The sequence below is a fragment of the Ascaphus truei genome, chromosome 22 (genome assembly GCF_040206685.1).
Source record: "Ascaphus truei isolate aAscTru1 chromosome 22, aAscTru1.hap1, whole genome shotgun sequence".
In the NCBI taxonomy this organism is placed as follows: Eukaryota; Metazoa; Chordata; class Amphibia; order Anura; family Ascaphidae; genus Ascaphus; species Ascaphus truei.
Window position 1 is genome coordinate 10,376,417 of NC_134504.1, and position 12,939 is coordinate 10,389,355.

General features: G+C 48.6%; 1 protein-coding gene across 1 annotated transcript in view; it reads right to left on the reverse strand.

Moving 5' to 3' along the window:
* ERN1 (endoplasmic reticulum to nucleus signaling 1) overlaps nucleotides 1-12,939 on the reverse strand; it is a 54,375-nt gene that overhangs the window by 21,574 nt on the left and 19,862 nt on the right. The window contains exons 2-6 of the mRNA XM_075579940.1: nucleotides 12,029-12,149; nucleotides 7,564-7,597; nucleotides 5,427-5,499; nucleotides 2,599-2,671; nucleotides 93-215 (exon numbers count right to left, since the gene is read on the reverse strand). Of these exons, the coding sequence (XP_075436055.1) occupies nucleotides 93-215; nucleotides 2,599-2,671; nucleotides 5,427-5,499; nucleotides 7,564-7,597; nucleotides 12,029-12,149 (424 nt within the window). The remainder of the gene's footprint in view (nucleotides 1-92; nucleotides 216-2,598; nucleotides 2,672-5,426; nucleotides 5,500-7,563; nucleotides 7,598-12,028; nucleotides 12,150-12,939) is intronic.

Below are 12,939 nucleotides of genomic sequence, written 5' to 3' on the forward strand. Positions count from 1 at the left end.
CCGTGACAACACGGAAATCATTATTATATGTCTTAATTGCAGCGGCCTTTTAAAGACAAAGCCGCCCCTAACGAGGTAAGAGATGGAGGTACCTGTCCTCCCAAGATACAGCAGAGTTGTGGATGGGCAGAGACTTTCTGCAAAGGACGACGTCAACGTCTGCTGCTTCTCCCCCGTTATTAGGTCAATCACGTACCAAATATCTTGTTTCTTTCCTGCAGCCGGTGAATGAAAGACATAGCTCTCTTACATTTACACATATACGCCCTCCATGTAAGAGTATGAAGGCGGTATGGGGTCATATGAAGGTAAAATAATTTACAAATATATCCAATTGTCGGGTGTTTCAGGGTCAGGGGGGGGGGGGGGAAGTACAACTCCAAGCTCCTCCGAATTGTACAGTCGGAGATATTTGGTCATTGAATGTACACAGTTAAAACTTGTAGCACCAAAAGTACAGATCTGCTGTGAGGCGGCTTCCTAGTGTCGGGGAAAAGATCAGAACAATTCAAATGAATAGGGAATAAAATCTTCTCCTACGCAGGGAAGAGGCTTCACAGGCTGAATTTGCACACATAAAACACATACTTACTTACATACACCTCGACTATAATTGAAATGAGGAGCAGCGGATAGGTAGAGTAGTTACATGAACAGATGAACCAGCAGAGATCTGCCTCCAAAAAACTGTTTATGGTCCCAAGGTTCAGGAAAGTATCCGGCTGCTCCTCCTCTTACCGTGCACTCCAAAACTGGTACAATCTACCGGAGACTCTCACAGCCGCCACCAGTCTAAGTTCTTTCAAAACTAACGCTCTCACATTTTAAACTGGTCTGTAACTGTTACATACGCCTATAATATATATTATCTCTAACTGTGCATGCAATGTCTTGTACATAATGTATAACCCTGCTCACTTAATGTACAGTATTTGTAACCATGTATCAGTCAACATAATTCGGTGCCAAGGACATACTTGAAAAACAGAGGTAACTCTCAGTGTATTACTTCCTGGTAAAACATTTTTTATAAATAAATAATACTCAAAGTAAATAAATAATGAATGGGGATTTATTAGTCAGATTCACGTCGGTCCCCATCTAAAAATGTTTACTTCGAGTGTGCCCGTTCACCGGTTCATACATCAGACACACAAATAGAAAAAAAAAATAAGAAAATATGCTATCTTACAGCATGCCATTCCACAGCACACCCATCAAAACAAGCAGACGCCTTTGGACCTTAGTATGAAATGATCTGGTCTATAATAGAGCAACGCCTCCACAACATTGGAGAAAATCACAAGAAACCAAAATACTAAGAGAACTGGAGTTTTTATGTATTTGTTCATCACACAGCAAAACCATCGCTTCCTGTGAGAGGAAACAGCAGCTGTATTAGAGAATCCAAAAACCAAAAAGTGTATAATAGCAGCTATATCCAGAGCAGCGGCTCCCAAACCTTCTTACATGGTGCACTCGCTGCTAGAAAACACTTAGTCCACGCTTAAATAAGGCCCCCATACTGCCCCTCAGTGTGTGCAGGCAGCATGGGGGGTATAGCTGTCACCCAGTGCGGGAGCTTCCAACATCACATCCCACAATGCCTTGCTGCTGTGTATGCAAAGTGGGGAGCAAGGAAGCTCCTGCTGTAATTGACAGCTACATTCCCCGCCTCTCACGCTAAGGTGCAGTTTGAGGTCTTACTAAGAGCCCAGTCCCTTCACGGACTCAGGAACCCGCTACACCGCCTGGAATCCGACGTCCCATCTTTTTGGTGGCTAACTTCTAGAGCAGGAGTAGCCAACTTCAGTCCAGGGTTTAAGGACATGCCTGCTTCAGCACAGGCGACTCAATCAGTAGGAACCACTGATCTAGTGTGTGCAATAGAAAAAAACACCTACGGCTGCTCTAGCTCCTTCTGTGTGTACACACGTGTGCGTGTGTATTTGTATACGTGTAGTGTGTGGGAACCAGAGAGAGTCCTCCGGAGCTGAAACGCATAGAATTCAGGAGACCCCCTCCCCCCCCCGGCTCCTTACTTACTGGTGAAGTTATATGGTTGCTTCATGGTTTTAAAATGGCCACCCCATAGGAAGCCCCAACGGACGTTGCGACTTCCAATTGGCCTCATGACGCAGGAGATTTGAACGCCCATATTGTTTCCCCTGGAGAGGGGGGGGGGGCAGAGACACCAATAACTTGACCGGTAAAGATCTCCGCAACCAGAGGGTTTGTGGGGCCACTCTTTATATAGAATTACAAATACATTAAGTGACTGCAATAATTAAACACACCTTTATATCCATGTATATACCCGTGTTTCTATCGGTTAGCTGGCACTGCACGCTCCCACTTCAGAGGCTCCACGGCTACCCTTCCTCCCTGAATTGTTTCAGCGTACGATACTGAAATAACCAAGTGATGTTACCGGAACTCACTGGTTCTCCTGCTCCTAACTCCAGCGCCCCATACCCAGCGCCAGGTTTAGGAGTTGGCTCTGAAACGGCCTGCCGCCCTTTTGGAACAGTCACCTCTTTTAATTGCATTCAGTCTTTCAATTGCTGGGGACGTACCCCTCCCCGAATATTTACTTACCCATGTACAGAACGCCATCTGAAGTCCGGCACGGTGACGCCTGCACCAGCTCAGGGATGGTAAACGGAAGTCTCTGTAAGAGGGGGGAAAACACAGTAAGCAGGCAATCGCTCCTAGGACCAAAGTGTACTCATTCCAGCGACATGTTTAAGGGGCGAGTCCCTTAAAGGACACATGTGTAATAATGTCAGTGGCGTGGTTAAGTGTGCTATTGGCAGTGACGTGTTTAAGGGGTCACGTCTGGGTGATTGATGCTTCCTTTTTTCCCCCACCAATCTGACACCCGCGGTGTCATTTGCTGCCGGGTTGCCATGGCGACGGAAAGTTAAGGTAAGTAACGTTACAGAGGCCTCGCGCGACAGGGAAGCGCGGAGCCTCTGTAACCGCCATGCCCCCCTCCCCCCCAGTTTGCGCTCCACTGAGTTAAAGGAAACCAATACCATTGTTACATTTAAGGGTTATTCCAAGGTCAGCTCTACTGTATTTCTCCAAGAAAATTCTCAATAACTGATGCACTGTATAAACATTGTTAATGGTGGGTAGTCAAGGAGACTCAGTGGTAGCTCTCCCAGAATCCCCTGCTTGCCTCACCCAGAGTTTGTAGTCGCTCTCTCCCAAGTGAGGGCGGGGACATCAGACTGGAATTCTAGCTTCATCTGATTCTGCCATATTGTTCAAGCCTAGTCAGTAGGGATTGTCTCCCACTAAGTAGTGTCCCAGGAAGTTTAAGACGCGTCCTGCGGGACTGAGGAAGCTCTAAGCGGAGAGAAACGCGTGGGGCGAACAACGCAAATCACAGGAGGACTGTCTAACTTTGGTGAAGATTTTACCAAGGATTGGGTTCTTCCTTCGCTGAATTTCCACTGTGGACGTCCGCCACGGGGGGTGGGGGGTGGGGGGGGGGAATTACCAGAAGAAGGAGTGCCGTCTTCGCCATTGTCTGACCCAGGGTAGCCCCGCTGCTCGACTCCAACCTGTGTTTGTGAGTTTATTACTTTTTAATTTAAATCTTTGTTATGAAGTTGTCTGCACTACTTTTTCGTGTCCTCTTTCTTCACATATGGGATCATCCTCCTCATGTTTCTCTACACGTCAACACTTGGCTTCGTAGCCTGACGGACATCACCACCAGATCTACATATGGGGTGGTCACTCTTGATAACCACATAGCTCTTATCGCTCATAAAGAATGCGAGTGAACTACATATATTTTTCACCTTGAATCACAAGTAACAATACTTCTGTGCACGATAAGTGTGTTTTTTTCTTCCTATATATACACCCCATGATGGGAGTGCGCTCCTGACCTTTCCTGCGTCCCTATGGACTTGGATTGAGTCCACTCCAGGAGCAGCACCCATTCAGAGGACTGCATGAAATAATAATCATTTTTTCACTTTTTTCACTACTGTGTTCACTTGGTTTATATTCATTAACAACGGTATTTGCGCTTATTTTTTTGTCTTCATCTCTGGAATTAAAACTCCACCTGATTCTGCCATATTGTTCGACCCTAGTCAGCAGGGATTGTCCGTGAGACTTTCTCCCACTTCGTAGAGTCCCAGGAAGTTTAAAGACGCGTCCTGTGGCTATGTGATGAGCTTTCCAAAGGGGAAGGAGAAAGATCAGCAAACGTCAGACTTCAATGGAGTCTCACTCATAGAAATGAGCGCGTCTCCTTTAAAAAGTGACAGTTTTGGGGGGCCAGCCCCCCCAAAATCTGAATTCCCTGGCATCTCTGCTGTGGTAGTGAAGTGGTTAAGCCCTTGGAGGGAGTTTTTCGCCCTGCAGGTGCGCTTTCTGGCCCAGAATACAGCCGTTGCAGGTAATTATAAGTGAAAGGCAGTGATGGTTTGTACAGTACATTATATTCCCTCCTTCCCCCGAGACTGTGTGCTTTGAAATGTCGTTGGTCTCCTCTGCCACACGGTCCCTCAGCCGTTCCATCTCCTCATTCACATACCTGCGTATTTATATGCGTGGCTTGCGGCCTAAAACGGCTACGCACGCGGTTTATATTTGTGCAGGAAGGCTCCGATACTTTTTGCAATGCGCCCATTTAAAAAGAAGCAGTTTTACATGGCAGCGATGTCAAACGAATGACAGTAATGGGTTAAAACTAGAAATAAGGGACAACGATATTAATGTTTAAATTATTATTATTTTTTAACAGAAATGATTTCCACCCACAGTCCTCATTGTAACTGAAAGCACAACGGGATATTATTATCCCACAAATTACTTAAAAAACACATATACTGTACATGATTCTTTTTAAAAAGGTGCCCAACATCAGTTTTATCCTATGAAACCCATTGCTGCCATTATTTGACGCGGGTCCGAAGTGCGACTTCATCTTTAAAAAGGTCGGTCTCGAAATGAATAGGATGCAGAATAAAGTAATACAGAGGGGGGGTTGGGAAATTTCCCTCCGGGACGGTCATGTTTCTTTAGAAGTGCAATCCCTTAAAAAACAGGGGTTCTTAACGCCAGTCCTCAAGACTCGAACAGGTCTGGTTTTTAGGATATCCCAGCTTCCGCACAGGTGGCTCAGTCAGACCCTGCTTCACCTGCACTGTGGCTGGGATATCCTGAAAACCTGACCTGTTAGGGGGGGTCTTATGGACTGGCGACTAGAACCCCTTCCTTAACCATTACCCCTCCCCTGAGCAATGCAAGAGAGGTGTAACGGACTCCATAGCCGGCCTTTGTCACTCAGCTTCTCCTTCCGCATTAAAGACGCTTTTTCGTGTTTCACAAAAACACGGAAACTCTGCAAACCCGCGGTCTGAAGGCGGTGTAACCCCCCCACCCCCCCCAGATCTTACCGTCAACCCTTCGTCATTTTTGCTGCCGAGCGTGTACAAGCTTCCGTCGTTCGGATCCGGAAGAAACGCCGGCCTGAAAAACACAACGCAAAGACATTGTCTCGGGGACACAGCGCTCAGAATAATTACAAGACGCACAGTACTATTATACAAGGGTTACAAGCGATATATATCAGCCAACGGTGGCACTCGTGAATCCAGCTCATTCAGTGCCCAGACGCGCAGCAGGGTGGGAGGCAAACAGAAATACGCATGGACCTTGCTCAAGAACAACTGTTCTGAGCAACAGGTCCCTGTGGGGACCAAAGCTTTGAATATTCTGCCATAGAAATCATTATTTTGTTAGGATCTATTAGTGGCGGACATTTCCATTTGAGACTCACAGACTCACGAAGTAGCACTGCTTAGGCAATATAGCCCCTTTATATTTCCTCAACTTAAAGCTGCACACCCAGCAATATCCTACGTGTGTTTTTTTTTTTTTTAATAAATCAGTTCTGTACCATGAGAAAATACTTGTAGCATTTTATTTAAACAACTCTGAATGACATTTTTAATGTATTATATATAATGCAACAAGCATTTTTTGTTTCTATAGCAACCATTTACAATGTCACATCCCCTTCCTCTTCTGAAACAGGCTCTCTGGCACACCCCTTTTTGAGCCCTGCCCTCTCTCTAGCAGTGCACCAATTGTATCTAGTGACTGCCTGGTCACATGATCTTCCCCACAAAAGGCAAAAAAGAACGGGGCTCCCAAGACCAGTGCTTCAGAGCGATGGACAAAACGGCATATGTAAATACAGCTGACATTTCTGATTTGTTGAAGACAGACGATAATGCACATGGGTGTGACGTCTACGAGTCTCACGTATTCATTGCTCTAGTGTGGAGGTATGTATGAGCCTGGATAAAGAGGATAATGAAGCCAATATCTGCCTGTGAGGACAGCTGTGGCTTGTTCTATTCTACAGGCATACATATGAATCTTACATCTTCACCCCAGTGAATGAAAGTGATGATCACAGGGGTACTACTCACAACTGATGCAGTCTGTCTTCTGGTTCGAGCTTCCAGCCGACCAACATTAGGAGGTAAATCCAGAAATGAAGAAAGCGGAGCACTGCAGACCACAAACGGGGCTACGCACAAGTATAGAAAATGAAAAACAATTTATTGGGTGGGTGACAGCATGGAGGGTGGCATGTAAGTCACTCTGACGCGTTTCACGCTCTTTAACAAAGCGCCGCGAGCGCAAAACGCATCAGAGTGACTTACATGCCGCCCCCCATGCAATAAATTGTTTTTAATTTTCTATACTTGTGCGTAACCCCATTTTTGGTCTGCAGTGCTCCGCTTTCTTCTCCATTTCTGGATCTACCTCCTAATCTTCCCCACAGAACTTTGCATCTTTGGTCCTCTTCTGCTGCACCGACAGCCATTTAGTGAACCCCCCCCGAGCCGAATCTTCGCCGATCGATCGGCGACTTAGTTAATTACTTATTGTGTGGGATTGTACTGATGCACATATTAAAGAGAAAATAAAAACTAAATAAAAACGGCAGCTTGCCGCTTTAAAAGCTGCAACCCCGAGATATAGATATAGGTATATAGGAAACGGAAGAGGAGGCTGTCATTAGGGCAGCGTAAACGGTTAACTCTTTATTTGCGGGCGTCAGGACTGAGCAATATATCCTTTTTATAAAGAAAGTTCACAATGACGGCCATGTTTTTTAACCTGTTCAGTGCCAGAAACGTTTTTTTTTTTGCACCAAGCCAGGAGTGACCAACTCCCAGTCCTTAAGGGGCAACCACAAGTCAGGTTTTCAGGATATTCCTGCTTTAGCCCAGGCGGCTCGACAGCTACTGGTGGAGCCTGCTTCAGCACAGGTGGCTCAGTCAGTCCCAGCTTCAGCACAGATGGCTCAACCTGTGCTGAAGCAGGGATATCCTGAAAACCTGACCTGTTGGTGGCCCTTGAGTACTGGGAGTTGCCCACCCCTGCACGTGGCGAATATCACTGCCACGATTTTTATCCCTTATTAAAAGGACACACAATTCACCCTTCAGCACACACTATACCAGTGTACACAACCCTGAGGCAGAGATACACTGCAATAGGTTGGAAAGTACTCACGCTTCCACATGTGTCGGAACTTGAAGGACAGGATCTGCAGGAAGACCAAGAAGACGCAGTCAGTAAAATCACATTTAAAGGTCACCCGTCTCGCGTCTGCTGGAAGACGTTCAAAACCCACAACCAGTTCTACCCCGCGGATCTCTCCTGCAATACGAATACTAAGAATAATAAAACCGGTAACCAGGGAAAGCTGCAATTAGGATAGGTTATAAATAAATAAAAAGGGTCCTGTATAGCGCTGACGGTGTATGCCGGCCTGTGCACTGAATTCTGCGGGCACAAGAAGCCCCTGTCGCGGAGAGCTTACAATCTAATGCAGGGAGAAAGAGTGACTTTCCCTACGAAAGGATGCGCTTATAGTGCCGGCGACGTCGCGTCAAAACAAACGCATTGCCACCGTCGCTTGCGCAACGCAGCGACGGTTTGGGGCGCGATCACTAAAAGTCATCTCAATTTGATTTTTCCAGCGACCGCAGCCTGACGTCGCCGGCACTATAAGCGCAGCCTTACAAGGAGCCTGCGCTGAAATGCAAACTGCCCCCCCCTCCCTCCCACCGCCACCTCAAAGGTTGAGACATTTCCACCAAGCTCCTTCAGCCTTATAAATGACCTACAGAAAAAGCGCTAGTTCCTCGTTGCTATCAAACATATTAAACGCAACATGTTACCTGCATGTGATCAAAACGGGGTTTGGAAGAAAATGACACTAAAATGGATTAAAATGACACCCTAATTTTATAGACCAGGGGTGGGCCAACTCCCAGTCCTCAAGGGCCACCAACCGGTCAGGTTTTCAGGAACTCCCTGCTTCAGCACAGGTGGCTCAATCAGTGGCTCACTCTTCAGTAAAATGGCAGCACGGTGCCAGAGGGCTCCGGCACTGCGACCGCTCCGACACTCAAAGGGTTAACGGGCATTTTGTTGATGCCCGAGTGATCAGCAGCACATCTTCCTCCCCGGGAGCTCAAGGGTTAATGTCATCTTTATAAAGGATTTTTTTTTTTTTTTTTAACACTTTTCATAGAGATTGTAACGTGTAAAGCAGCCGTTTTCCTGGCATTTGTGCACATTTACACGTCTCTTCTTCCCCTTTCCAACGCTCTATTTGTAAAAATCTGAAATATTAAGTGCCCGGCAGGCTAAAAATCATCATTTCTAAGCGCACGCACATTGCTGCTTCGATGGAGTGAAATATACCTGTATCCGTAGGGCTTTTTGTCAGAGTGAAACTTTATTTCATATAATAATAAAATTTATTTCATACAGCGCTTTTCTCCCCATGGGACTCTATTACAGTATAGTGTGTGGTACGCAGCAGATAAGAATGTTACAGACACAGTCCCTGTCCCGCAGAGCTTACAATCTATGCTTGTGGTGCCTGAGGCACAGGGAGATAAAGTGACTTGCTCAAGGTCACAAGGAGCGAATCCAGAGATTCACGCTCAGTGGCATTGTTATCGATCAGTGTCTTTACTCACTGAGCCGCTCCTTCTCGGTCAGGACCGGGTCATTAGTACATACAATGCACTTTCTTCTAGTAAATAACCTTTATTTTTCACTTTCCCCCGATCCGCCCTTCGGAGGGACATACATCGGAATGACACGGGCACCTCCCGTCTACACGCGAGGCCAGTGTGCTTCCAACATGATGCAAGAATGGGGTAATCCACTGACCGGACCGACAAACACGACTCGTTCTCACCCCTTCCTTACAGAGAACAGATGTTTAAAAGCAGCAGTGCCCCCTGTCTGATGTGGTTTATTTAATCCCTCTCTTTCCCTGCTTTTTTTGGGGGCGGGGGGGCAGGGGGCTGGGGAGGGTAAACTGGGGTTTCTCGGAATTGAAACACTATTTTCAGCTCCCGGGATCACCTGCTTCCCAAGATAGTTGCAGGTGAAGGTAGAGAGCTCCTGTCCCTCCAGGGTAAACAAGATGGCCGTTTCCATCTCCCGCGTGACAACAGGAAGCAGCTACGGATGACAGTAATCCATTGCGGCTTCCTATTGGCCCGTGTAATGCCGGGGATTTAAATACCAGGAAGTATAGGCGCTGGAGTTACCGGCAAGTATCTCGGTAATCGCGGCCCAACAGCGTTATTTCCCTCTCTCCTCTCTCAACTTCAGTTAAAACACCTATTTCAGGGTCTGGATCGCAGTAACGCCAAGACAAGCTTCCCGTCACGTTACCGGGAGAGAATGCAGCATTATGCTACAACACGGCGTTAACGTCTGAGCTAATGAGCGGCTCTTATCTCTGCGTGCAATTGGCATCACGCACACAAGGTTACCTCGGGTAAAAACATCAGTTCCCGATAAGAGCAAAGTGACATTACGAGCCCGGATTTAACAGAGCTTTCTGGATCAAAACCAAAAAGTTTCAAAAATAAACCCTGTCGCCAAGGAGAGGGCGGGGAAAGTGCCCAAAAGCAGCGGGTCAAACCTTCCTCTCTGCCCGGGTTATTTTGACCTGGCCACCGTCCAAACATTCATCTCTGCCGATCCACCAGGGTCACAGTAACAGCTGCTAACCGGACAGTTGTGGGTAAGGGAAATACTGAAACCACTGGCAATAAAACTGGACATTATGGGGTCTTGGGCTTTGGTCCTGCTGCGTCCGACGGCGCGCGGCCACGTGCGCCACCAGCCCCTTACCTGCAATCTGTTTGTCCCTGCTGCCTCCTCCCTCCGTGGCTCACTACGTGCTGTGACGCGTCAGCTGGCCAGCGCTACCAGAAGATGGTATTCTGAAGCTTTGACGCGTCACGTGGTGCGCGTGTGAGCCAGAGGAGGTGAGTGGGGGGAGGGGAGGGGGCTTCGGGAGTGAGAGAGTGCCGCCATTGATTGTTAACCTCTGCCACATATACCGGGACATGGTGCATTTGTCCTTCCCTGTGTGATCAGCCTCCCAAAAGTGTTATTACTGAGCAAGATGGCGGCTCTGCGGCTGGTGCTATCATTGTCGGGGCGGAGAGCTCCTGTTCCACTCGCTGCTCCCCCCGAGGTTACGCTCTCCCAGCTACGGGAGCGGGAGCGTATGTCAGGTCTGTGACAGACGGACACACACAGGGGCAGATCCACCCGAGTGACAGGTGCGTGAAGCGGCTCCAGGCGGTCACAGACCGCTCGGAGTTTCCGCGGCTCCAGGTGGAGAGCGGCGGCTGTTCTGGGTTCCAGGACAAATTCTCCCGTGTCCCGCGCCTCTACAGTCGCATGATAATATTAAAATAAATATGTATCGGACGTCTATTCCCATCTGTGACACGCTCTGAGCAGAGCGGCTGAGCCTCTGCGCCATATTCACTGACCCGCGCTAATTGGTCTTTTAAAAGGGAATAAATTGTGTGCGCTTCAAGGAGTAGGGTGCTATAGTTTTATACAGTTGGCATTTTAACAGGTATATTTATATAAGTGAGGTTGTGTATTATAAAAAGTCAAAGTGTAAATTAAAAAAAAAAAAAAAAAAAGTGTTATTACCGTGTGTGTCCTTCCCTCTGTGCTGAGAGAGCAAAATCTGCTCTTGCATAGCGCGCATGCGCGACCGGCACATGGCTACCGCGCAGGCGCGACCGGCACATGGCTACCGCGCAGGCGCGACCGGCACATGGCTACCGCGCATGCGTGACCGGCACATGGCTACCGCGCATGCGTGACCGGCACAAGGCTACCGCGCATGCGCTACCAGCACATGGCTACCGCGCAGGCGCGACCGGCACATGGCTACCGCGCATGCGCGACCGGCACATGGCTACCGCGCAGGCGCGACCGGTTCTTTCCAACTACGCATGCGCGGTTGGCGGGTTGCTGGTAGGCAAATACCATGCGCAGTTGAAAAGAGCCGATCGCGCATGCGCGGTAGCAAAGTGCCGGTCGCGCATGCAGAGCAGAAAAATTATGCATTGAGCGGGTCACCCAAGAGGGCGGGCCTCCGGGCTTTAGCTCCGGCCCTGGGCCTCACATTGTCCCATATCACAGATCCTTATTTCTGGGACACACACATGTTGCGCAGTTTCATCGATGTTTTTATATAGCGGTAGAACATATTTGGACAATACTGGCGCTGTATCTAAAATCAAGTAATAATGGCGAGATGATATTTATATTCAGTGGCTGCGTATATAGCGGGGACAGTGTACGCGGCGCAGTATATCAAATGTTACAGGCACAATAAATCGCTGCCTCGCACTGCTTACAATCTAATGTTGCTTTTTGAGGCGCAGGGAGATCAAAGTGACCGGCACACGGGTCACACATTGACCGGACACTGGGATTCCAACCACTTCAAAAGGCAGTGATATTGTCCTTCTGCTTTAGCCACCTGTGCTGAAGCAGGGATATCCCCAAAACCCAGCCTGTTGGTGGCCCTTGAGGACTGGAGTTGGCCACCCCTGATCTAGATGCTAATTGTACAGGACATGTGGACGGGTCTGGCTCGCAGAATTGGGGAGGTCCAGACGTGCATTACCTTCTTTTAATGTCCATTTGATGGAGCCGGTCCTCTTGCTGACCGCGTGCAGACTTCCATCCAAGGTGGACACAAACAGCAGCGTTTCCGGCAGCGACACCGTGCCGCAGCTCGCGCTGTCCTGAAAAGAAGAACGCCAAGTATTAGCAGGGCCGCCGGGTCCCTCACCTGATGGTCTGTTCTGTGCATTCTGCAGAGGACGAGGACTGGAACAAGGAGGTTACGCTCTAAAAGATACAGGGTGGGAGGTGGCGGGGAAGTAACTTCACTGAAAGGGCACACCCCTTTTTGAGCCCTGCCCTCTCTCTCTAGCAGTGCACCAATTGTATCTAGTGACTGCCTGGTCACATGATCTTCCCCACAGAACTTTACATCTTTGATCGTCTACTGCTGCACTGACAGCCATTTAGTGAGCCCCCCCGAGCAGAATCTTCGCCGATCGATCACAGGAGAACGGATCGATCGGCAACTTAGCTAATTACTTATCATTGTGTGGGATTGTATTGATGCACAGATTAAAGGGGAAACATAAATACATTTAAATAAACGGCAGCTTGGACGGCTGCTTTAGAGGTGGGGAGAGAAGGTGTTTGGCGCATACGGAGTGTGAGGGGGGTCCGCGGGTAAGGGGCAGTGAAGGGAAAAGGGTCTAAGGCCTCGGCCATGGCGCGCTCCCGCTCAGCACTGAGCCCCTAGAGCCGCAATTAGAGCGACTTTAGTAGGGGCTCACCTATGCTTCCGCAAGCGCGCGGAAGCGCAGGTCTTAGGGGAATTTAAAATTCCCCCGCTTGCCGGCGAGACAGGCCGGTCACGTGAGCGGTTCGCCCAATGAGGGCGAACCAGCTCCGTGACGTCACTGGCCCGCCCCCGGCCAGTGACGCGCCCCCCCCGGCGCGTGCGGTAAGCAACCG